Raw genomic sequence first — 25,122 nt, 5'->3', positions numbered from 1 at the left:
CTGGCTTCATAACACCTGTGTTCCATGGTTCTCGCCCTCTGGAATTAGGATCATGAGGAGATGTTCTGTGTTCTCCTGTGATTTAGCTTCTTGGGTTCTTCGGTGGCGCTGAGAGCATCACTGAGTTGCCCACTCGAGTAGAGAGTATTTTTGCTTCTTGGTTGCAAGGACAAGAAGTGTGATGCACCAATCAGTTTCCTGCGAGTTTCTCCCTGCGATAAGATTCTTCCTTTTTCCTGCAGATACAAAACGGAAGACCGTTGTCTCTAAATGGCTCATTGTGTGGTGCACAGTTTGTGCTTCATGAGGAGTGTAACTAATGCAAAGTACTGCTTGTGTGGCCAGAGCTGCTAAGAAAATGAGAAAAACAGAGTTCTTATTGCGTGGTCGTGAACGTAAAAGGGCGCAGATAAAATGCTGGACTTTTGTGACTTCAGTGGTTTTAGGCTTTGTATACTTGATAAGTATAAACCGGACAAGTATCTCTTCTCAGATAGAAGAATATCTCAGTGTTTTCTTACGACCTTTACCTCTACTGGCAGATTCTTATAATTGTTTAAACCAGTGGTCCTTAAGGCGAGCTTCTGTGCAGATGTTGGGATTAAGCTTTCGTTTAGAGCTAGAAGGCGCTCATGGAGATTACAGACTTTTCTCCACTGGGTCTACCTCTCAAATTGGTGAACTTTTCAGCAGGGCTATCAGGTTCCAAAAAAAGGTAGAACAGAGTAAGCTGTTGCTTTACAGGCCCACAGTATGTTTTCCCTAGCATTTAATGTATTTGGAGCTTTTCCTGGTCTTAGGACCAGTATCTCTGATAATCTCAACTCCTCAGAATACCTAGAGCATAAGTTCCCCTGAACATCACACCAGTCATCACTTGAAGAAGCTAATCATTTTAGCCTAAATGAGTTTTCTTGGGTAAATGGTGGAAAAACTAAGCATAGACATCATCATGTAAACACTGGTATTTGAGTGCTAGCTAATGCTTCAAGAGGGTGAGGGGATCTACTCGCCAGATGGCAAAGAGACTCAGGCCCTACTTGTCACTCTCCCTGCTTCCCTAAATTGTCACTTTCATGTGCTCTGTTTGCCACATGCCAGACACTGTTTTAGGTTCTGGGGGTGTAGCTGGGAACATGTCCAAGTTTCTACCCTCTGGAGCTTATAGTCTTAACTGGGGAAGGCAAACCAGGTGGATATGTAATACGTCAACTAGAGATATTTCCTTGAAGGAAAATTAGGGAGTGCTGAGAGGGTAAGGTATTGTGCATATATACAACCACACAGACACACACACACACACACACAGACACACTCATTCACTCTCACACAGCCAAGTGCTAAGGCTGTGGGGCAAGAGAATGTTTAAGCAGTTTGAGACACACTTACAGGCCAGTATACCTAGGGCAGAGCAACCAGAATGGGCACAAGGAGACGAGGTCAGAGTCGGGCCTAACTGTATGTTATTTATGCTCAGTACTTAACCCCCCTTAGTGGGGTAGATGAGAGGATAAATGTAAATCTGTTGCATCAGAGGAAAGTTTACTTTGACATTTGGTGTTAATGTACTGGCAAAGTTTGAAAGGTACGAACCTGAGCTTCCAAAATTATTTTTGATAAGGGGGTACCTGGCTGGCTCAGTGGAGCCCGTGACTCTTCATCGTGGCATTGTAAGTTCGAGTCCCATGTTGGACATAGAGATTAGTTAAAAAAAAATTGCTGAAATTATTTTTGATCCTGTCCTACTCTTTTTCTGTTCAGCAAAATAACATCATTAATTTTTTAAAATAATTTTGGTATAAAAGTAGTCTGTGCTCGTGAAAACTTAAAACCCTGCAAGAGCCTTGAAATGCATAAAGGTTTCCTTCACTCATATCCCTGGATATAAAACTATTCTTGGTAGTTGTTTTTTTTTTTTTTTTTAAAGATTTTATTTATTTGACAGAGCGAGAGGTATCTCAAGTAGGCAGAGAGGCAGGCAGAGAGATAGCGGCGGAAGCAAGGCTCCCTGCTGAGCAGAGAACCCAATTCAGGGCTTGATCCCAGGACCCTGAGATCATGATCTGAGCCAAAGGCAGAGGCTTAACCCATTGAGCCACCCAGGTGCCCCTCTTGTAGCTTTTTATGAATGCTTTCAGTAAGTTTGTGTGTACATGCGAGCACATACACATGTATATACACATATATTTCTATTTTGTTATCCACAAAAGGGAAAGTACGATGGTTTGGCATCTTGGATATTTTACCTTTCTCAGAGTTTCATCTGTTTAAAGAATACAAAGAGGGGCGCCTGGGTAGCTCAGTGGGTTAAAGCCTCTGCCTTTGGCTCAGGTCATGATCCCAGGGTGCTGGGATCGAGCCCCATAATGGGCTCTCTGCTCCGTGGGGAGCCTGCTTCCTCCTCTCTCTCTGTTTACTTGTGATCTCTGTCTGTCAAATAAATAAATAAAATCTTTTTTAAAAAATATTAAAGAATACAGAGAATTTTATTATATTGATAGTTTATATAAATTTTTTACATTGTCCCATATGGATTGATCTTGAGATTATTTCTCATTTTATTTATTTTGAATAATACTGTGGTGGATAGCCTTGTATGTGTGTATTTTTGTATCTTCCTAAGAAAACCTGTAGGAATAAATTTGTAGCAGTAGAACTGCTAGATTAATAGACTGGTTATCCTTTTTAACACTTTTGATATAGACACATTAGATCGGTTTCAGTTTATATATTCCAGAATAAGACATGACTTGAATAATTTACCCAGAAGTTATAGATGCATAATATCTTAGAAATACTTATAGAAGTATTTTTTTTAAGAAATATCTATAGAAAGAAGGCTTTCTGTAGTTTTGATGCTTTACATTTTATACATGGTGTTTGATCACTGAGGGTAGTTTTTTCTGTGCCAGATAAATTGAATGGATCTCTAAAATCATATTTTTTAATAATACAGTCCTGGAGAAATGGCAGCCTGCATATCATATGTTAATTCCTCTCTCCCCCAGTACTTGGATTAATTTCATCCTGTAAAGCTTACTCCATAAATCATGTATGATTTTTTAAATGCCAATGTCTCCATTACCCAAAGGCTTTTTAAACCTTTTGGTTAAAGAGATGTGTAAAAAGGAAGTGACATTCAGTTCCCTGTGTGTTTCCCAAAGCCACATGAAAAATAGAAAAGTGAGATGACCCGTTAGATAAAATGATCTTTTTGTATTGTTATATACTAACATTGTCCACTCATAAGAGTGCCTTGTGCTAACTTCCCATTTATTTATTACAGTGTTAGATTAGTTTCAGGTATATAGTAGTGATTCGGCATTTCATATATGAACCAGTGCTCATCAACATAAGTGTACTCTTGATCCCCTCTATCTATTTTACCCCTTTCTCCCCTCCCTGCTTTGGCAGCTGCCAGTTTCCTATATTTAAGAGTTGGGTTTTGTTTTTTTCTTTGCTTTTTCCTTTGTTTTGTTTCTTACATTCCACATGTGAGTGACATAATATGATATTTGTCTTTCTCTGACTGACTTATTTCACTTAGCATAATACCCTCTAGGTCCATTCGTATCACAAATGGCAAGATCTCATTCTTTTTTGTGGCCAAATAATATTCCACTGTGTGTGTGTGTGTGTGTGTGTGTGTGTGTGTAGAGAACACCTTTTTCTTTATCCGTTTGTCTATGAATAGACACCCGAGTTGCTTTTATATCTTGGCTATTGAAAATACTAACTGCCTGTTTAAAAGTCTGATTACAGAAGAAGCCTGAATCTTTATAAAATTTTTTTTAAGATTATTTATTTATTTATTTGACAGAGATCACAAGTAGGCAGAGAGGCAGGCAGAGAGAGAGGAGGAAGCAGGCTCCCCGCTGAGCAGAGAGCCCGATGTGGGCCTTGATCCCAGGACCCTGGGATCATGATATGAGCCGAAGGCAGGGGCTTGAACCCACTGAGCCACCCAGGTGCCCAAGAAGCCTGAATCTTTAAACAAAATCAGGCCCCCGCCAAGAAAATAAATATATTTAACCTGGTTCATAATTATCAAAATATGCTTATTTGTAGATTAGAGGAGTCCATTTTCTTTATTTTCCATAAGTTTCTTTTGATTATTGAGAACTCAGTTCAGATTGGATAGCATTGCATAATAGAAAAGAAGGAACACTTAGTATACATATAACTTGAAAATTTAGCATAGGAAAGTTAGATTTCACTGAAAGGAAATGTTCATTTTTTTTGTTCCTTTATTATAAATGTATGGCTTTATGACTTTTTTGGAATTTGAGAAATACATTATCAGAAGAACAGAAGGAACTACAGTTGATACTGAACATATACAAGTATGTTCAAAGATTGTCAGATCCATCCTGTGGAAGAAAAGAATTTATTATGGGTGCAAGTTATGGCCCGTCATTTATCTCTTTGGTGGATTCAATCTGTGATCAGATACATATTGGATAAAAAAGATACATATTGGATAAAAAAAATAACCTGGTTGATGTACAGAAAACTATCATTTGATGAGCTTAAATCTTTTATCTTGCGATTGAGTTTTTCCCTCTTTTAACAGGACATCTTACAGGAAAACACGAGAGACATTTCTCCATCTCAGGATGCCCGCTCTATCATAACCTCTCAGCAGATGAATGCAAGGTAATTGTAGTCATTACTTGACGTGTACTTACCCAGTGAGTGCTGTCGTAAGGTTTGCCAGGCACTTGGCTAAACCCTGGGGATCCAGTGTGAACAAAATAGGCAAAGTCCTTTTTCTTATATTCTAGTGGAGGAAACATAATAAAAATACAGTTAAAAAAAAATAGTTAAATGTAAAAGAATTCTAGGAGGTAATGAATGCTTTGAAGGGAATTAATAGGGAGATTATATATGGAATATTTGGAGTATCATCTTCTAGTGCCTTGATACTTTGCTTTGAAAATTGACTTCAGCGACTACCAGGCACCTTTTCCATTAGGAACTAATTTGCATAAATATGTGATTTCAATATTTATGATTTAGGTTCTCTTCTCATGAATCTGTGAAGACATTGTGCTCTTTAAAGTTTTTCAGAATTATTTTCCTATTTCTCTGTTTCCGTGGAATATTTTCCCTTTTTGTTATTCTCAGTCATGCCTACTCTTGGCTAATTCTTGTTTTAAATTCTTGAGGACTATAGTCCTAAATAACCTTTGGGATTTGGGGTAATGGCTTTGGGGGAGAGCCCAGGATCCTCTTTTACATGTTCCTGTATGGGCTGCTGCTACCAAGGATGGAACTAATAATAGGGAAGCAAGAGTCGAAATGTTCTTAATTAAATTGTTTGCGTGGGTAGTATTTGGATAGGTTATCCAAGCTCATTGGATCAAAGTATTAACTGTCGTTCTTGTGGCTGTTATTTTCTGACAATGCCAAGGTCACAGATTTATTCCTGCCTGAGCCAGTTTCATCCTATGAAAAATTAGAATCCCTAGCCAACATTAGTTCTTTCTGAGTCAGGAATTTGGTTTCTTATTCACAACTAGACCACACTATGGGACATTTCTTGATGTGTTTACTCTTTCAGCAAAGTAGTGTACTTTGAATGCTTATATGGATTTTAAGGTTAATGAAAACATTCTTATTTTTCTTCATTCCAAATCTCTTGTGTAAGGAAGGTCATTTCTTTTGCTCCGTGTAGGAACGAGTGGTAGGTCTTCCCATTATCTTGCCATTTGCCTGAGACCTGATCAAGACAGGAACAGCTCGGCCAACATCTGCATCAGATGCCGACAAGGCACTAGGTCTTTCTTTCTCTGAAATGAACCATGATCTCTTTTTGAGAGTTGTCCTCTGCCTCTTGTCTTTAAGTATCATGATGGGATACTGTGGATGGTCTCACATAGAAGTCTTCCTGAAATACAACTTGTAAATTGTTGGCTTGTGGCAATGTGAACAAGTTAAGCAATTTATTTTTAAAAAAGAGGAAGAAAGAATTCAGTTTGGGGAAGAAAATTCTGAAAAAAAAGGAAAGCATTTCTTGAGTCTTTCCTTTGTTATGCTTTCTTCTTCACGGGAGCGGTGAGGCTCCACATAATCCATCTCTACTGCTGGAACCTGGTGGCTCTGGGGAATTTCTGAAAGATCTATATTTTTATTAACATTTAGAATCCCAAATGGAAAAATTAGACTAATTCCTGCATTTACTGAAAGTTCTGTAATTTTTAATTTACTTGCATATATGTGATTACCCTTGAGTTTCCTGGTAAATGTTTGCAGTCCAGGATATTGCCATTTTCATTCCGTTACAGATTGCCATGACTACATACCGTGACAGGTATCTGAGGATTCTCTGAATGAGATAAAAAGACTGCGTTCAATGAGCTGACTTTCTCATGGGGGGTGGCAGAGCACATACAGATGAATAAGTAGAGAAGAATTTCATGCAGTAATAAATGCTGTGAGAAACAACAACAAAAAAAGATACAGAGTGGCTGTTTTGGGGGTGATGGCTGTTTTGGGGGGGGGTGATGGGTACAGCACTGCTTTTGTGCAGGTCATTAAGGAAGACCTTCCAGAGGAGTTGGTGTTTGACCTGAGTCGTGGCTGAGGGCAAAGAGACTGTTGTGTCCGGATCTAGGAGAAGAGTTGTAGGTGGAAGGATGGGCAGTCACAAAGGCTGTGAGGTAGAGATCAGCTGCTGGGTTGGAGGGGCCAGAAGTAGGCCAGTGTGACTGGCGCATAATGGGAAATGAGGAAGGAGGATCCAGATCCCAAAAGACCTGTAGGCCTTGGCACAAGGAGTGTGTCTTTAATGTGATGATGGTGGGAAGCACTTGGAGGGCTTTTAGCAGAGGTGTAATATAATTTCTTAAATGCTTTTTAAAAATCACAACTGTTGTGTATGGAGAGTGGACTGGTTGGAGGCAAGAGTTTGATGCAGGCCAACTGGTTGGAAGGGTGCTCCAAGGCTCAGGCAGTGGCTGGTGGCCCTGACTAGCGTCATATCCTCGGAGATAGTAGGAGTTGATCGGATTCAGGATGTATCTCGGAAGCAGCCTGATCGACTTGCTGATGGATGTCATGAGGAGAGAGAAAGAAAAGCGGCAAGGACGACCTTCAAGTTTTTGACCTGATGAGTTGTTTAGAAAGTGTTACTGTCTGTCGACAGAGGGAATGCTTGGGAGTTGCAGATCTGTGGGAGAATACCAGTCATCGTGTTTTGGCCGTGCTGAGTTTTGGTGTGAAGCGGAACAGGCGGTTAGATGTGAGCCCTCACTTCCAGAAGGTGAAGCGGAAACTGTTGGAGAGCTGATGTTGGCCTTAAGAACGCATAACTGCGGAGTTCAGTTTCCCTGGAGACTTGACCCCCCAGCTATCCACCTTTGCCTGTGCACATCTTCACCCTGTTCTTGCACTAGCTCACGGGTTTTTGTTTCTTACCCATTGTGCGGCGGGAAGGGTCCAGTCTCCGAGTCCCCAGACTTCATTAAAATCTTTGCCTTGTCACCACGTAGCCCCGAGGAGTGCACTTCTCTGATTCTCAGTTAGTGGCCGAGAAAGCAGACGGTGAAGCCTGCCTTCTTCATTCTTGGAGAGATGGTGATAATAAACGTGAAGACTCTTTGAAAGTAAAACCGCAGTGTGAATTCAGGGGATTTCCATGATATTCTTATTCTTTTACATAAACCTAGTCTTAGAAGCAGGTGGATTTATTGACGTTGTTGATGGTTGCAGGTGAGAGCACAGAGCCGGGATAAGCAGATAGAAGAGAGAACGCTGTCCCACAGGCAAGATGACAACAGGCACGCAACCAGGCACCAGGTACGGGCCTCGCTCAAGCTCCGGCCGCTCGCAGCCTGGGGGCCAAGTCTTGGCTCTCCTCGGCCCAGGAGCGGGCGTTAGGTCTCTTCAAGTCTCTTGTTCCCCGTGGTATTTCTGAGTAACTCGTCTTAACTCGCCTTCAGTTGTACACTCAGGAGCATATTTGCTTTCCAGATAGTAAAATTTCATGAAACGAGCACTTTTGCCTCATAAATGAAGAAATCGTGGTGTTTATGAAAATACTGGTTATCTATCGCACGCAATCCTGATGATTTCTGAGATGGCACTTGCTGCTCCATGTCGCATCTCCTTTTTAACCTTTTGTTACTTTCAAACCCCCTCGCTGTGCTGGCATGGTTCCAAGGTCGCCAGTGACTTGTGCTATTAGCATTTGACACAGGGATGGTGTCGTTTTTCTTCTACTTCTCTCTTGCCTTGGATTCCAAGATGCTGCTTGGCCCTAATCTTTCTGCTTCTCTGAATATTCCTGCTCATTGATGACGCTTAATTTCTTGTTCCTTCGTGACTGCCTTGGGTCTTTGCTCTTGCCGTTTTTCTGCCTAACTCTGTGCCAAGAAGGGATTGTATTTCTCCTTCAAGGCCTTCAATCCCTGTACTTCTCAGCTGTTGTAGAAATTCTTCTCAGACCTCCTACCATTGAGGCAGTTCTTCTATAGGTGTTCTGTTGTAATGTTCTCAGGATGCTGGTTTAGCCCTTGTCTTCATCTTATATATACGTAGCTCATCATGCGGTGTCTGTTTTTGTGGTTAGATTATAGGTAGCTAGCAGAGGAAGCCTGGTGAGGAGGGAGAGGTTGGGATTTGGAGCGAAACAGATCTGGATTTGAATACTGTGATTCTGTGATACTAGCTGTGTGGTCTAGGACAGGTCAGCTGCCCTCCTTTAACTTTATTTCCTTGTTCATAACAAGGAGTGAATAATAACTACGTAGTATGGTAGTCACCCACAAAATCCCCTTCCCTGGTACTTGGCAGGTAATAAGCTTGCCGTAAGTTGTAGCTGCTCTTATTTTCATGGTCTATCTGGGCTTCTAGTCTGACTCAGTTTAAAAGTCTTATTCATTCTTGTATCAGTGCTTGGAAAACAGTAAACATTCAAGAAATGCTTATTGAATTGACACACCTTTATTTTATTCCTGCCGCTTTGGTGGAGACATCCCTCCTTAATTTATGTTCTGTTTGGTTTAATACTAAAATAAGTACATTCCTGAAGCCATATTAACTGACTGTAACCGTGGTGGTCCGGGAACCCAGTTTGGGATTTTAAAATCGCCATAGTACACGGGGTGGCTGTCACACATTGGGCATGTTTTCCTTCCCTGACCAGGTTGTGGTTTGTCTTGTGTTGTTACTTTTCATCTTGAAACTGAATGACATAATGCATTTTCCAGCTAGCTTTTCAGTGTCCTCTTCTTGCCTTTCAGGCACCAACAGAGAGGCAGCTGCGATATAAGGAAAAGGTGGCTGAACTCAGGAAGAAAAGGAATTCTGGGCTGAGCAAAGAGCAGAAAGAGAAATACATGGTGAGAAAAAGTTAAATAGTTAAGACGAATTCTTGCATTCGCATTTGATTGCTTTTGGTTTCTAAGCCCTGCCTTTGAGAATACCCTGGAAGGGCCCACCTCTGGCCCTTAGAGTTTGCCATAATCACCCCTCACCCCCAGATTGGGTTGTTAAGAGTGGAAACAGGAGGCTTCGAAAGACAAAATGCCATTAGAATTTAGATGAAAAACAATTCAGTCCTGTACTTGTTTGTAAACCTCACTTATAGTTGTAAAGGGTTAAATTTAGCCACTCGAACAAATAGCAGGATGTCGGAGATGTCTGTGTAAGGGAAAGTATTCAAACTAAGTGATGGTTTGTATATTTTAATGGGAAAACAAAATTTCTGCATAGTATAAAGTATTGGGTGATATATTCTATAGGAAGATTTTTTGGGTAGTATTTTAACTTTTTTTCTAGTTTTAAAAATAATGATTTTTTTTTTTTTTTTAAGATTTTATTTATTTGAGAGAGCTCATGAGCTAGGGGAGAAGGAGAGGGAGAAGCAGAATCCTCCCATTCCCACCCCCAAGCAGGAAGCCCAGCGATGCTGGGCTTGATCCCAGGACCTGAGCCGAAGTCAGATGCTTAACTGACTGAGCCACCCAGGTATCCCCAAAAGTAGGAAATGCAGAACACAAAGAGAAATATACAGAAATAAGCATCAGTCCTACTACCTAAAAAGTAGCCATGTTAGCATTTGGGGATATTTCTTCTTAGCTTTTTACAAATGCCTAATTTATGTAATTTGGATTTTACTGTAAGCACAGCTTTGGATTCTGTGTTTTCACTTAAATAACTTGAATTGTAATTTCCTCATTTCATAAAAATTCAAGAAATTTTTGCATAAAATTTAACTGTTAAGTAAAGATTTATTGTAAACATGATTTATAAATATGTGTGACTCATATTTATAAATGTGTTAAATGCTTCCTAATGAAAATACCAAAAATATTAGAGAAGAAAAATTCCAATAAAAATCACCCTCTGAGATAAGAAGCCCCTTCCCGTGCCGCGTGTTTTGCTGTGAGATCTCTCAGGCTTTTCCTGATGCATATTTTTATCCTTTCAAGGAATTGGAATATTGGCTTATTTAGGTGTTAAGTTATTTAATGTATGGCTTGTGGATATTTAGCACAACTGCACTAAGGCAAGAATATACCAAACCATGTATTTACTTTTTTGGTCATCCTCACTGCCTTGAAAATGATAATATTATGAATGAGATGGATATGGCCCAGCAGGAAACGGGTGGTGGGCAGATCGGTAGCTAACCGCCTACACCAGACTGTTGGGTTTGTAGAGGGGAGGGTTCTAGTAGTGGATTGCCAGGTGCAAAGTTGTATGCCTCCCTGTGCCTTGTTCAGTGTTTCTATCTACAAATTAGGTAGATGTGGAAGGAGTAAACATGATAGTGGCATTTACTGAATGCTTATGTGCGTAGGCACTAGGCATGGTTATGTTGTTCCCATCATTTTTCTGACAACTCTTTGTGATGGGCGGTGTCTTAACTATTTCATAGATAAGAAGACGGAGGTTTCGAGAAGTAACTTGCCCAGAAATCATATGGGGGTTAGAAAGAATGTCTGAAGTAAAAGCTCCTGAAATTGAGTCTACAAACATCTGCTTTCCAAAATTGGAGCTAGGTTATTTGGACCCAACCTTCCTGTTAAAAATGCTGGCTAGGATATTTTTTATAAGCTTAAAAAAATGATTATGAAACTAGAAGAAAAAACTTCATATTTAAGAACCTGAATCTTAGATGCAAAAGGTACAAGTCAGATGGGCCCAGAGGAACCGGAAGAGATTGTAATAGGGGTTGAGGTACTGGTGAATAGTTTTTTCATATGATAATATACATGCGAATTCTGTAATGTTCTCCCGGGGATGAGCCATCCACTCCACTTAACAACCATTATCTTCTATTCTCTGGGTGGGAGGTGGAGTCTGGGATGGAGTGGGAAGGGCTAAAATCAGAGGTTTTAAAAGGGAAGTTTCCCTTGTGGCCTTCCTTTCCGGTGCCAGGATATTTGTTAAGACTGCCATGGTAAGATTTGATACTTACTGAGAACTGGCTTACTTTTATGCTTCTGATTTTCTGAGTATTGTCTCCTCCTCCTTGCTTAATATTTAGCACAGTGTTTTTTAAAGGGGCCAGCCTGTGTTTCCCATGCGCCAGGGCTGGAGATCCCAGGTGGCAGCTTCAGGCCTTGGGCTGAAGAGCGTCATGGGCGCAGCGACTTCAGGGAAGGAACTTAGCAAGGACCACTCAGTGTGGATACCCCTTCCTCGTTGAGACTTTTCCTTTCCATCTAAAATGTGAGACTCTATAAGTCTCAAGAGATTTTGTGTATTTTGTTCTGCTTTGTTTTGCTTTTAAACACGGGAGTATCCACCGAGGTTCCTTCCAGATTTCAAGATTCTAGGAATTTGTAGTGCCTTTGGCTTTGTTACATTTTATTTATTTGTATTGTCATGCACATTTTCAGATGAAGAAATGGAGTCATAGAATTCTGACCCTCGAGGAGCTCATTTAGAGAGAGAAGAATGAAACTCCCTTTTGAAGGTGTAGGAGCATTTTCTTTTCAGATTCACTAGGGTGGATAATGGTTGTTTTGGCATTAACCTGGTAATAGTGTGTCTTATGCTCAGTCCCCAGTGCCTAGTATAATGCCTGGCATATAGTAGGCACTAAATAAATAGCTTATAGTTGTGTTTGGCCCTCTGGTTGGCATTGACTGAAATAAAATAGATTAAGTTCTTAGAAGCAGTAAGACTCAGGTTCTGATTATTTTCCTAGGAACACAGACAGACCTATGGGAACACTCGGGAACCTCTCTTGGAAAACCTGACTAGCGAGTATGACTTGGATCTTTTCCGAAGAGCACAAGCCCGGGCTTCAGAGGATTTGGTGAGTATTAAGATCTTCAAGCTTATGGACTGCTTGTGAAAGTCTTGTAAACTTCCCAGAAAAGTGATAGTGATCGATCAGTTGATGGGAAATAATGAAAATCTCTTTCCCTTCCCACAGCTACCCTTTATCAGAATGATCTTGCTTCCCATTCATATTTAAACATAATTTCCCCTCCTCCCTTTCTTTTCCCTGACCACTTTTCCTTCCATCTCCTCTCCCAGAAGGACTTGTTTGGTGGGAGTGTTGAGGCCTGGGTTAGACAATAGGTGCCCCTCGGTCTCAGTCGGGCAATTTGCAATTCTGAGAGCCTCTTATTGGTGGCTAAGCCCCCTCCCAGGAGCTAGCCTTTGCAGGCTTTGCTTGCCCCTCCATTCTAACTTCAAAAGAATTAAGAGAAAAGCATAGAGGAGTAATGGAAAAGGCTGTGGTCAGACGTTTTATAAAGGAAATTAATCTTTGACTTAGACATGTTTTGTCTATGAAGGTGATTTACTATTCTGATTTTTATTTACAGTTCGTTTCACTCGGTTTTCATACCCTAGGCAGAATTTTTAACAAGATTGCTTTAAAAAAATTGTGGTACCTGTGATTTAACAGACGAAATGTGTTGAAGGAAACTTAGCTTGTAGAGTGAATATCCTCTTTACCTTTTTTTTTAAATTATGTCAAATACTTGATTTACAAATCCTCAGAGAGACTTGTTGGAACCTTGGAGGGGGCAGGGTTTGGTAGTTGCTTTTCTCCTTCCTGTTCTGTAGCAGAGTATTTCCTGTCACAGCTCTCTACCTGGTTAGGCTTGAAAAATTGTCCTATAGTCAGGTCCTAACCACTGGGGAGTGATATCCAGAGATATTTTCTGCCTCATCTGGAGTAGAGTCCAGTACTACAGCACTGTCCATGTTTCAAAAATGTTTTCAGGGACCTGCTTTGACAGGCTGGCCCCGTATACCTGTGGATTTACGTCACACAGATCCATACAGCTTTAGAAGCAGATAGTAAAGCACATTCTAGATCATCTTTCCTGGTTGGTTTTACAATGTCTGGTAAGGGTGGGGCATTTTTCTTTGTGGTAGATTGCCTTTATCAAGTGGTTTGGTGCCAGCTGATGAGAAACAAAATTTTACCAAGGACTTGGTACTGAAGTTCTGGAGGTGAGGCCCACCCACAGCATGGTAGGGAGCAGAGGAAAGCTGCGGTCTGTTGAGACCTACACTTCCAGGCAGTGTCGATTGTGAGTTTTCTAGAAGCCATCCTGACTATCTGTGTCCAGGTGGGCAGCCCGTTTCAGTGCAAGTTTTTCATGCATTAAAAGTCGGTTCTTTTTCTTTTTTTTTTTTTTTTAAGATTTTATTTATTTACTTGACAGAGATCACAAGAAGGCAGAGAGAGAGAGAAGCAGGCTCCCTGCTGAGCAGAGAGCTGGATGCAGGGCTCAATCCCAGACCCTGAGATCATAACCTGAGCCAAAGGCAGAGGCCTTAATCCAGTGAGCCACCCAGGCGTCCCTAGAGTCAGTCAGTTCTGTTTTTTTCTTCTAGCCTAGCATGGTGACAATGCGAACAAGCATACTAGAGACTTTGAAAATAAAGATGATCAGTCTTAATCCTCTGACTTTCTGATTTCTTCTCTACAATAGGAGAAGCTAAGGCTGCAAGGCCAAATCACAGAGGGGAGCAACATGATTAAAACAATTGCTTTTGGTCGTTATGAGCTCGATACGTGGTACCACTCTCCCTATCCCGAAGAATACGCGCGCCTGGGACGGCTCTACATGTGTGAATTCTGTTTGAAGTACATGAAGAGCCAAACAATACTCCGCCGACACATGGTATGCCATCTTGGGGTTCTGCGATCGTTACGGTGGAACTCTGGATGTTGACCTCTACCTGGATGTCCTCCACCTCTAAGCCTCTCTCAGTGGTCCATAGGAATGGCACAGAGGCATAGGAAAGGGCAAGCCCATTTCAAGGTGGGGCCTGGCGGTGGGGGGCAGGTGGCAGCTGATGTCCTGGAACCACATCCTGTCACACACACTGCCTTGTCTTTTTTTCTTACTGCCTGGTACCGTTTCTCCCTGGGATACGAATTACCTCTGCCCACAGTTTTTATGTGTCCCCAACTCGAAAAAAAAAAGTGGACTTCATTAGACAGGGCAAGGACGTGACTCACTTCATATTCCTAGCAACCAGTGGGGGCAGGAAGTGCCCTGTAACTGCTGAATGAATGCGTATTTAAAGGAGACAAAATACTGAATTAACAAAATGGCTCCTTTGGTGCTTTCTCCCAAGTTTAGTGTTTTCTGGTTCCTGAATGTTGTCCTTCTTGTTCAGATAGGAAGAAAGACTTATTTTATTGTTCATATATATGCTCACTAGGTATTTTGTAGTTTTAAGCCATTTTTTTGTTGCCTAGCTGTAGAGTGAAAAATCTCATCCTAAATAAGAGAATTTCTGGGAGCAGGGATGGGGTAGAGGAAGGAGCGTTTCAGGCAGGCACCTTCATTTTCCTATTTCTGTCGTCCCAGCGTAATTGACTCTAAGACCTTTTAGGGTGTACCTCCTTCCATCCCCTTCCACTTTTATTTCCCAGGTTTTCTGTGTGCTGAGCTTCTGCGGCCCAGGCTTTCCCAGTGTTCCCATCCTCCCCCCCCCCCTTTTTTTTTCTTAAAGATTTTATTTATTTGACAGACACAGTGAGAAGAGGGAGCACAAGCAGGGGGAGTAGGAGAGGGAAAAGCAGGCTTCCCACCGAGCAAGGAGCCCAATGCGGGCTTGATCATGACCTGAGCTGAAGGCAGATGCTTAATGACTGAGCCACCCGGGCGCCCCATGTCCTTCTCCTCTTGTCCCCAGTTGGTTTGGAGGATAACTGCATTTTGTGTTCTCTGGAACACACACAATGTAGTGTTGCAGCCTAGAACTCGCCACTGAGTTCAGCCTTCCAGACTCCTGCACACTTGCCTGGGGGCAAGGCACGCAAATGGATGAACGGATGGAGGACTGGCGGGGCCACAGGGGTGAGGGTAGCAGAGGACTGGTCTCCGTGATGGTAAACCATGGAGATAAACTAAAATCTAGTTCTCCTATGTGAAAGATATTTTGACTGATGTGAACTGCTGACCATTTATTTAGGTTTTACTTCTTTTTGTTTTGGGTTACTTAGTGGCACTAACCAATGTAATAGCCCAAAAGGGCAAGGCATAGTAGTAGGTGGGGAAACAGAGGGTTTGGATAAATCTGAGGGTCAAGTAAACATTTTGAATATTGGAGGATCTGTATTAGGGGGAGGTACAAAAATCGATTTTCAGGTAATGGTAACCCGTTTTTTCGTCTACACTTCTGATTCCCATTGCTCATGAGTAATCGCTGAAATGGGCCATTTTTGGCTTCTGTTTCTTTTTAAGATTTATTTATATATTTATTTGACAGAGAGAGCGGGATCACAAGTAGATGGAGAGGCAGGCAGAGAGAGAGAGGGAAGAGGGCTCCCTGCTCAGCAGAGAGCCTGATGCGGGACCCTGAGATCATGACCTGAGCTCAACCCACTGAGACACTCAAGCGCCCCTTGGCTTCTGTTTCTAAACAATTGTTGCATTAGTTGGGTTGTTGTTGGAAAGAGCCAGCATGAGTAAGCAGGTGGATCCAGCCACAAACTGGGGGCAGAGCGATTCCAGTTAGCGTTTTGATTTACAGGTGGCAATGGGGCCTTTCTTGAGTTGACCAGAAGTCAGAATAAAACTTAGTAGAAAATGTTCCATATACATATGCTTCTTAAATGATGTTTTTTAATGTGTTTGCATAAAACCTTAAAAGAATTCACATATTTACAGCAAGGGCTGACTGGCTGCATTAAATCCTTTCGCAAATGAGGGTGAAGAAAGGGGGAATTTGTGCCCCCTTGTGGCCAGCTGTCCACCCACCTCCACAGTTTCTTGCTCCGGAACCAGGCTACTTTGCCTGTTTTTTAAGCCACGGAAGGACGTCCTCATCTTCCTTATATAACAAAGGGATAACTTAGGTGTGGGGGTTAGTCTTTATTGTCGTGGGTGTCTTTTCTAATCGGAAGAAAAGATTGACGGTGAGGCGGGCGCAAAGTTTACTAGTAAAGGCGAACATGAAGTGTTCCTGCCTTTCCTTAGCAATTCTTAAGCTGCTGGAAATAAGCTGCTCAAGAATTTCCTCTTGGCACAGAGCGTTTTAGAATCGAGGGTATTTTTTATTTATCTGGCTTTTACTTAGTAGATGATTTTAATCTCCTGGGTTGAAACAGGGCCAGAGTATGATCTAGAAAACTTGTTCTAAACTGCTATAAAAATACTGTAAACACATTCCTATGACTTTAGAAGCTGTTAATTGTTTTACCAAAAAAAAAAAAAAAAAAACTCTTGCGTACGTTCTCAAGTGTGTCCAGTTGTCTGTCATCTCTGCTAACTAAATTTGACCTTTGATTCATTTTTCCATTTAAGCAGCAGTCTTGTTGGGGAAGGCTTTTTCCCCTGATACGAATTCCATTCTCTTGCAGGCTAAATGTGTGTGGAAACACCCACCTGGCGATGAGATCTATCGGAAAGGCTCCATCTCCGTGTTTGAAGTGGACGGCAAGAAAAACAAGGTAAGCAGGTGCGGTGGTGAAGGGTGTATATTCACAGGTCCCAGCAGCAGTTTGTTCCACCTCGCATCTCCCCCTTGTAGAGGTGATAAGACTCTGCTGTTGACCAAAGCACACTTTCTGCCTCATCAACAACAATGATAGGATCTTTAGGTTTAGGCCTTTATCTGCTAAGTTGAGGAATCACTGGCCCATGCATGAATTCTCTTTCTCTGCTTCCAGATCTACTGCCAAAACCTGTGCCTGTTGGCCAAGCTTTTTCTGGACCACAAGACATTATATTATGATGTGGAACCCTTCCTGTTTTATGTTATGACAGAAGCGGACAACACCGGCTGTCACCTGATTGGATATTTTTCCAAGGTCAGCAGGATCTGGAGATTAAGAAGCTACTGGCCCCAGAAGGGTGATTGATGTTGGCATTTGGGGACACAGATCACTGACAGGAAGAGGCCGGACCCTGGGCAATGATGACAGCCCTCTCTTAAGGACTGGGTGGGAAGGTGTCACAGAAATCTATGTATCAAAGATTGTTTAATGGAAGTATGCGATTCTTTATTAAAAGCTTCTGGTTTATTCCTTTCTGGACTTGTGGCTTAGAACTGCCTATTAATTACCAGCCAAGGCCCTGCCTACTAACCCCGAAGCCCACATTTTGTAGTCAGGCCAATGCTCCTGGCTTTGCTCTCTGTTATTAGCCTAAAACCAGGAATATATTCCTTTTGCCTGGTTTTCTAGCTGGGCTTATTCTGTGATAACACCACTCTGCTTTTGAAAGCTGAAGGCCAGGTTTTGCTTTTGACTTTTTAGTAGGAACTTTGTTGAAATCTGATTCACATGCCACACACTTCACTCATTTAAAGCCTGTACCTCAGTGGCTTTTGTATTGCCAGAATAGCGCAGCAACAACGCAGGGCCCCCTGCTCTGTTTTCTTTACCCAATCAAGCAGGCCTGCCCATTGCCCCTCAGCCGCTGCCAGCCCCCGCCAGCCCCCTGGCTCTAGGAGTTTGCCTGTCATGAACATTTTCCATAAACGGAACTGGACAGTATGTGATGGGAGTGTTTGTTCACTCTCTTGCAAACTGGAGGCTTCCTGGTGGGGATCCCTCTCTTTATCACTAGCCAGTCCCCTTTTGAAAAATTACATTTACGGAGGGTTGCCCTGACCGACTCCACAGTCAGCCCCTCCTGGCCTTGCTCTGACTAGAAAGAACTCCGTCAGCCCCCCTTAAATTGATACTGGTCTCTGAGCAAGGGGGAGCCTGGCATGGCTGGCTTTGGCCATTGTTGTAACCAGTGTGGGTGGAACAGCTGTGAGTGTGACAGCCACTTCCCCAGTTTCCTTGACCAGAGAGTTTGCCAGCAGTCTTATTTTCTATTTGTGGGACTCCTGACAACTTGGGTTCCAAGCTCTCCTAACGTTCTCTCCTCTGTTTTGCTCTTGACTGTAGGAAAAGAATTCATTCCTCAACTACAACGTGTCGTGTATCCTCACCATGCCTCAGTACATGAGACAGGGCTATGGCAAGATGCTCATCGATTTCAGTAAGTTCGACTGCTGCGGCCTGAGCTCCACAAGCCACGGGAGTGATGAGAGCAATTGGGTCTCTGGTTCCTGGCACGTAGCAAGAGGACAAATGTGTGGACAGAATCTGAAGGTCCCGGGTCAGCTGGTATACCTGGAACCTTCAGTGAATGCAGGCCTCAGTCGCTACCTGATGGTGGGGCATGTAGGGGATAGGACAGAAGGTTGTCCCCATTTGAGACAAGGAGCAGCACATGTATGCTGAAGGCTTCAAATCTGTTCCTGGATTAGGGATTTCAGTTTTGTAAGGACTAGTCCAGTGGCAATCCATGGACCTGATAAAGGCCTTGGGCCTCTTTAGTAGTGTATTCTGTATTTGGGAATTTGCCTACTTGAATTTATTTTTAATCCCCAAATCTGTATTCTTGGCACTTCTACAGTCACTTGTGGACGTGCATACAGCTGCAAAAAGGAAGTCACCACATTTTCTCTGCAAATGTCAAACAAGCAGGTGCCTTGTTTTGGCTCTCCATGTAAACACATGTTTTTTTTTCAGTGTGTTAGTGCCATGCTTTTCATATTTTTGTCCATTTTTTTGCTGATTTTATTTTATTTTTTTTTTAAAGATCTTATTTTTTTGTCACAGAGAGAGATCACAAGTAGGCAGAGAGGCAGGCAGAGAGAGGGGGAAACAGGCTCCCTGCTGAGCAAAGAATCTGATTCGGGGCTCGATCCCAGGACCCTGAGATCATGACCTGAGCCAAAGGCAGAAGCTTAACCCACTGAGCTGTGGAGGTGCCCCTTTAATTTTTAAAGGATTTTATTTATTTGAGATAGAAACAGCATGAGGCAGGGTGGGGGAGGGAGGAGGGAGGGGGAGAAGCAGACTCCCCACTGAGCAGGGAAGTGTGGGACTTGAGCCCAGTGTGGGACTTGATCCTACAACCCTGGGACCATGATCTGAGCTGAGGGCAGACACTTAACACTTAACTTGATTTTAATTATTATTTATTTATTTACTTACTTACTTAAATAATTTTTAAAGATTTTATTTATTTGTCAGAGAGAGAGCACAAAGCAGGGGGAAACATCAGGCAGAGAGGGAGAAGCAGACTGCGTGCCGAGCAGGGAGCCCGAAGTGGGACTCCATCCCAGGACCCTGGGATCATGACCTGAGCTGAAGGCAGATGCTTAACCGATTGAGCCACCCAGGAGTCCCTTGTTGCTAATTTTAAATGGCCTCTAGGTGTAGTGCCAGAACGACAGGTTGTTGTGCTGTTGGTTGGGAGTTCGATGCTAATGAGTCAACCGTGTATATTTTAAAAGGTATTGTTAAACAGAAACACCTAAGACAAGGTAACCATAATGACGGGTTGATGAAAATATGACCAGAGGCTTACAGAAACCTAACCCAGGTTCCCTTAGGAGCAGTGGTTCAGTGTTCGCTAACTCAGTGCTTGCCATGACTTTGCAGAACGTAACACCTATATAAATGATGCGAGTCAACTGTATTTTGTTCAGTGTTCCCTGTCCTACAACACTCTAGTCAGAATTATAATTCTTAGAGTTAGTCTTCCAGTCCATTGCCTTCCAGCTGCGAGAAGTGATGAAATCAGGAAGTGACACAGCCTACGGAGGAGGGGGGCCCTATTTTAGGAGGAGGTGACGCCTATTTTATAAACCTGATTTTATGTAGATTTTCAAACATATATAAAAGTGTGGAATAGGGGCACCTGGGTGGCTCAGTGGGTTAAAGCCTCTGCCTTCGGCTCAGGTCATGATCACAGGGTCCTAGGATCGAGCCCTGCATTGGGCTCTCTGCTCAACAGGGAGCCTGCTGCTTCCTCTGCCCACCTCTCTGCCTACTTGTGATCTCTGTCTGTCAAATAAATAAATAAAAATCTTTAAAAAAAATGTGGAATAGTTAGATAATAAAAGCCCTTGTAACGTATGATTAACGTTTCATGGTCAGTCTTGTTTTACCTCTATTCTCAACCTGTTACTTTCACATCTCTAAAAGATAAGTTCTATTTCATGTTAAAAAAAAAAAATCCAAACCTCCCCAAGTTACTTAATAGCCGAAGTTACAGTGTTCAAATTACCCCAATTTTGTGATTTTTCCTTTTAAAGAAAACGCACATGTAATTATTTTTACTAAGCTCCAAGTAGAGTTGATACATTGGGATTGATAGATGTAGCTTGTAAATCCCTTTTAATCTGAAAAGTTCCCACTCCCATCTCTTGTATTTCTTTCCTATTTATTTATCAAAAGCCCATTAGTTTTCCACGAGCATTTTGCAGAGCATGCATTTTGCGGACTGCGTCTCCATAATATGTAATGTTAGACGTTCAGATGTTAGAGCCAGAGGCTGCAGGATACTCAGTACTGAGATAATCTATTCTTAAAATTGAAAAATTTCAAAATACATAAAAAGTGACTTAATGAAATGGCTCCCCATCTCTGTTCCAGCGCACACCTACCTATTACTGTTGTTATTAACATTTTTATCTTGTGAAGCCTTCCAGAGTTTTCTTAATGTCTATTACAGCTAAATGCAAACACACCATTCTTCCCTTTTGGCTTAGCCCAAGGCAGTAGTCTGTTACGTCACTGTCCCAGCTTGAATGTCTGACCCCTAGTTGGTACCATGAAGCAGCGTGTCCTTAAGCTTTCTGTGTTGGCATAGCAGTGTTTGCCATTAGGATGAAATACAGTGTCTGCATTTTGTTCCTCGGTAGGTTACTTGCTTTCCAAAGTGGAAGAAAAAGTTGGCTCCCCGGAACGTCCCCTCTCCGACCTGGGGCTCATAAGTTATCGCAGTTACTGGAAAGAAGTGCTTCTCCGTTACCTGCATAATTTCCAAGGCAAAGAGATTTCTATCAAAGGTTGGTTTTTGGCTCTTGAGGATCGTTGGTACCCAAGATGTTAATGGCACTGGACATTCCAGCTTTTTTCCTTGGCCCTGGTCGGCTTGGTCACCTGCAAAGAGAAAGCTTCCCCTCAGTGCTTCATCTGAACAGGAGAACAGATGACCCCTGGATGCAGGCCACTGCAGAGACCCTCCCAAAAGTGCCAAAGGATTCCAGAGCATTTGGCCCTTGGGAATGGCCATATGATTTTGGTTTCACAAACCTGGAGTGGTTAACACTAGTTCTTAAACGAAAGTCCAGAAGGAAGAAGAATGAATTTTTTTTTCCCAATTCTTTGGGAAATGTAGGACCTGATAAGATATGCCTGTATTATTTATGTAAGGGTGGACGAAAGTAGGTCTGTTTTTGACCTTGATTTCTGTACGGGTCAGAGTGATTTCTTGCTGTTGGGTTTCTCTTTCATAGTTCTTAGGATCCATCAAATAAGTGCTTTGTAAGCTTTTTCTGAGCAGGTTGGGTTAAGTATATGACTCCAATCATCTGGATTTCCTCTAAGCGGGGTGAGGGGCTTGGGTTGGTGGGGGTCAGTGGAGGTGTGGGTCTGTACTTTGGCCTGGTTCTCAGTAGCACTTCTGTTTCAGAAATTAGCCAGGAGACAGCTGTGAATCCTGTGGACATTGTCAGCACTCTGCAAGCCCTTCAGATGCTCAAGTACTGGAAAGGAAAACACCTAGTTTTAAAGAGACAGGTAAAGTTTTTTTGTCAGCTGCTGGCTCAGTGCTAAATGTCTCTTGAGACGTAGCAGAGCAAAATGGGGCCTTAATACCCTAAAAGTAGCCTTCTCTCTCTCTCTCTCTCTTTTTTTTGTTTGTTTGTTTTAAGGTTTTATTTAGTTATTTGTCAGAGAGAACAAGCAAGGGGAGCAGCAGGCAAAGGGAGAAGCAGGCTTCCCGCTGAGCAGGAAGCCAGAAGCAGGACTCGATCCCAGGACCCTGGGACCGTGACCTGAGCTGAAGGCACTTTACCAGCTGAGCCACCCAGGTGTCCCTAGCCTTCTCTTAATGGAATTTGCCTACATGTACCTTTTATAGGGTCTCTCTCTCTCTTTTTTTTTTTTTTTTTTTTTTTTGAGCATGCAGTGATGCCTGTTGGGCTTACTTCTTATCTTACCCTTTATCTGAAGCTTTGAGTAAGCTCCTGTCTCCGATTTGGATGACACAAGCAAAGCAGCTCAGTTAAGCAGCTTTGTGTCACACAGCACTTTTGTCCTAAAGATTTTCTTAGATTGGAGCAAATTCCCCACCTGTTTGAAGGGAATCCTCACAAACTCCAGGGCTTGTGCACTTTAAAATATTTTAAAATATCTTTGTGGAAGTGCACTTGAAATATATATATATAAAATATATATATATAATCTGAGCATGAAGCCTGATGCTGGGCTTGATCTCACAGCCCTGAGGTCACCACCTGAGCCGAAACTAAAAGTCAGCTGCCCAGCCTCCTGAGCCTCCCCGGTGTCCCTCATGTAAGTGCTTTTAATTTGTTTTAGTTGACAAACCTATAAGGAAAGGTGAATAATTTCAGTTTTTTCTGAGGACAGAGTTGGCAGCAATGGGTATTTATTTGTAGGAAAGCATTTTCTAAATCAAAAGATAATTTTTTATACCTGTTTCCCTCCATAGTGTATCGTTAAGCCTTTGGAGATTCCTCCTTCACTAACAGGCATTTTGGAATCCGTATATAAAGACATTTTCGTTGAATGTGTAAAGTCATTTTTCCTGTTCTCCCACAGGACCTGATTGACGAGTGGATAGCCAAAGAGGCCAAAAGATCCAACTCCAATAAAACCATGGATCCAAGCTGCTTAAAATGGACCCCTCCCAAGGGCACTTAAAGTGACCTGTTACTCTGAGCCAGCGAACCCCAGCAGTAGGAATCCGTACCCTAGGGATCTGTCTGTCATTTCTGTTGCTCTTGTGATTGGCAAGTACAGTATCCTTTGGGAAGGCCATCCCCCTCAGGACTGTCCTGGCTCCGACCCTCGTGTTCACTGCAGACGCTGGTTCTGAGGAACTGCTGTTTCGGCCTCAGTGAGGTTGCCTGGATGGGATCTCTGTTAGACTTGAGAGCAGATCCCTCGTAGCACTGACCCAAGGTGTTCTGTTTGGTACTGTACCTGTCCAGTCACTGGTTCTCCTCATGTCCTCTAGCCCCACGAGGTTGTGTTGTGTCTTCTAAACTTTGTACTAGTGCTTCTTGCTGCCGGGTCACCAGACTTCCAGACCATGGTTTGCCACCACCAGGACCTTTCCAGTTCCTCCTTACATGTGGTTTTTTGGGGGGTGGGGGGAGAGCAGGGAAGAGATAACATTTCTGACTCTGTGTACTGGGAGGGGTCCATTCCCTTCGGAGTTTAGCTCACTTTAAATTTTTTTTTCCACCATTTTTATTGAAAGAGGCCGGGTTTTGATCAGTGTCAAGCTTACAAGAGACCAGTATTTTTTTAGCCTCTCCCAGGGACTCGTCTTGGCAACTGCACATAATTTATCCGAATGAAATGGAGAGGAGAATTGACAGGTGGTGATTCTGTACTTTGATTTGAGTTTACCGGTGGGCTGCGTGTTGGTGGAAGGGAACGAGTCCTTTTTTGCCTCACCAGAAAGTGCCCAGCCCTAAGTGTTTTCCTCTCTTGTGATCCCCTGCCCCTTTTGTCATTTGCAGGGGCCAAACAGTGTCCGGTTCTCCCTCATGCTGCATGCTAACCGGTTCATTAGACTGCAGAAACTGCCCCTCCCCGCACCACCCCCCATACCTGTCGCTTGGATCTGGCACACCTGTATTTCTGCCTCAGTTGCATTGATTTTTGCCCGAACCTCCTCAGAGAAGTAGGAAATGATTGCACCTGACTTCCGGCTCTCCTCTCAGCCCTTGACTCCGCAAGGCAGAGTGCCACGGCCACCCCCCACCCCCACCCAGCATTTGCTTCTCCCACCGCGCCTCACCCTCCCTTGAACCAAAGTGCTCCTGCCCTTCCAAGAACTCCATTTCCTTTTTGGGATTTGACACCGTTCCCCGCCCGGGTCTCTGCTCTCCTATTTTTGGTCTCAAGCAAAGGAAGAGCTGCTCCCTCTAATTTCTCCAGCTCATTATAACCCGCTATCTTGGGGCAGCTCTGGATGTAGGACATGTGCTCCCCTTCCCGACTTGGTCTCCTCCAACACTGCTGTCCGAGTGTGGAGCCCTCCCCACGGTCCCGACTCTGGTCATTTGTGCCTTTCTCTTGTCCTCTCTGTACACTACTTATACTCACTGTGGGTTGCGGGGAGCTCCTTTTAAGCATGTTCGGTGGCAGCTCCCCGCCAGTTTCAGTGTCACTGTTAACGTTTATCCAAAAGCAACTTCACTGCGGGTTTTCTTAAGGGGTAAAGGTCTTTGACCGAAGCTAACCCTTCCCCACATGTGGTAGAATGTGCTGTTCTCTATCTACTCCTCAATAAAGCATGTTCTCTGCTCAAGCCTGTTGCACTCGGGAGCTCTTCCTTAAGTCTGGAAATGGGGCAGCTGACGTGCTGCTGATGGCAAGCATGCTTGGCGTTTATCTTCCCCAGCAGTGAGCTGGCTGTTGACGGATGTGGTTTGTGGCTGTGGAATTTTGCTCTGATGCAGGCTATAGAGAGCAATACTCTTAACTTGTCTAGTTGGTGGGATGAATTCTCTCTGCCTTGCTTGGTTGCAGCTAAGAGGTACACATAGCATTGACAAGACCATATTCCTTTTTTTTTTTTTTTTTTTAATCTTTATGCCCAACGTGGGACTTGAACTCACAACCCCAAGATCGAG

At 42.9% G+C, this 25,122-nt stretch overlaps 1 protein-coding gene across 3 annotated transcripts in view; it reads left to right on the top strand.

Moving 5' to 3' along the window:
- Nucleotides 1-24,797, top strand: part of KAT7 (lysine acetyltransferase 7) — a 33,256-nt gene extending 8,459 nt beyond the window's left edge. For 2 of the 3 annotated variants that reach the window (XM_082704708.1, XM_082704706.1), the window contains exons 5-15: nt 4,574-4,656; nt 7,714-7,800; nt 9,246-9,344; nt 12,164-12,274; nt 13,914-14,105; nt 16,799-16,888; nt 17,108-17,248; nt 18,338-18,431; nt 21,151-21,297; nt 21,924-22,030; nt 23,075-24,797. In XM_082704708.1, coding sequence (XP_082560834.1) covers nt 4,574-4,656; nt 7,714-7,800; nt 9,246-9,344; nt 12,164-12,274; nt 13,914-14,105; nt 16,799-16,888; nt 17,108-17,248; nt 18,338-18,431; nt 21,151-21,297; nt 21,924-22,030; nt 23,075-23,176 — 1,253 coding nt within the window. In that variant the 3' untranslated portion in view covers nt 23,177-24,797. The remainder of the gene's footprint in view (nt 1-4,573; nt 4,657-7,713; nt 7,801-9,245; nt 9,345-12,163; nt 12,275-13,913; nt 14,106-16,798; nt 16,889-17,107; nt 17,249-18,337; nt 18,432-21,150; nt 21,298-21,923; nt 22,031-23,074) is intronic. The other variant, XM_082704707.1, reaches the window with a different exon arrangement.
- The last annotated feature ends 325 nt before the right edge of the window (nt 24,798-25,122 follow it).

The sequence above is a fragment of the Mustela nivalis genome, assembly GCF_964662115.1.
Source record: "Mustela nivalis genome assembly, chromosome: 17".
Taxonomy (NCBI): domain Eukaryota; kingdom Metazoa; phylum Chordata; class Mammalia; order Carnivora; family Mustelidae; genus Mustela; species Mustela nivalis.
The sequence above is the reverse complement of the archived record's forward strand: the minus strand, read 5'-3'. Positions and strand labels throughout refer to the sequence as shown.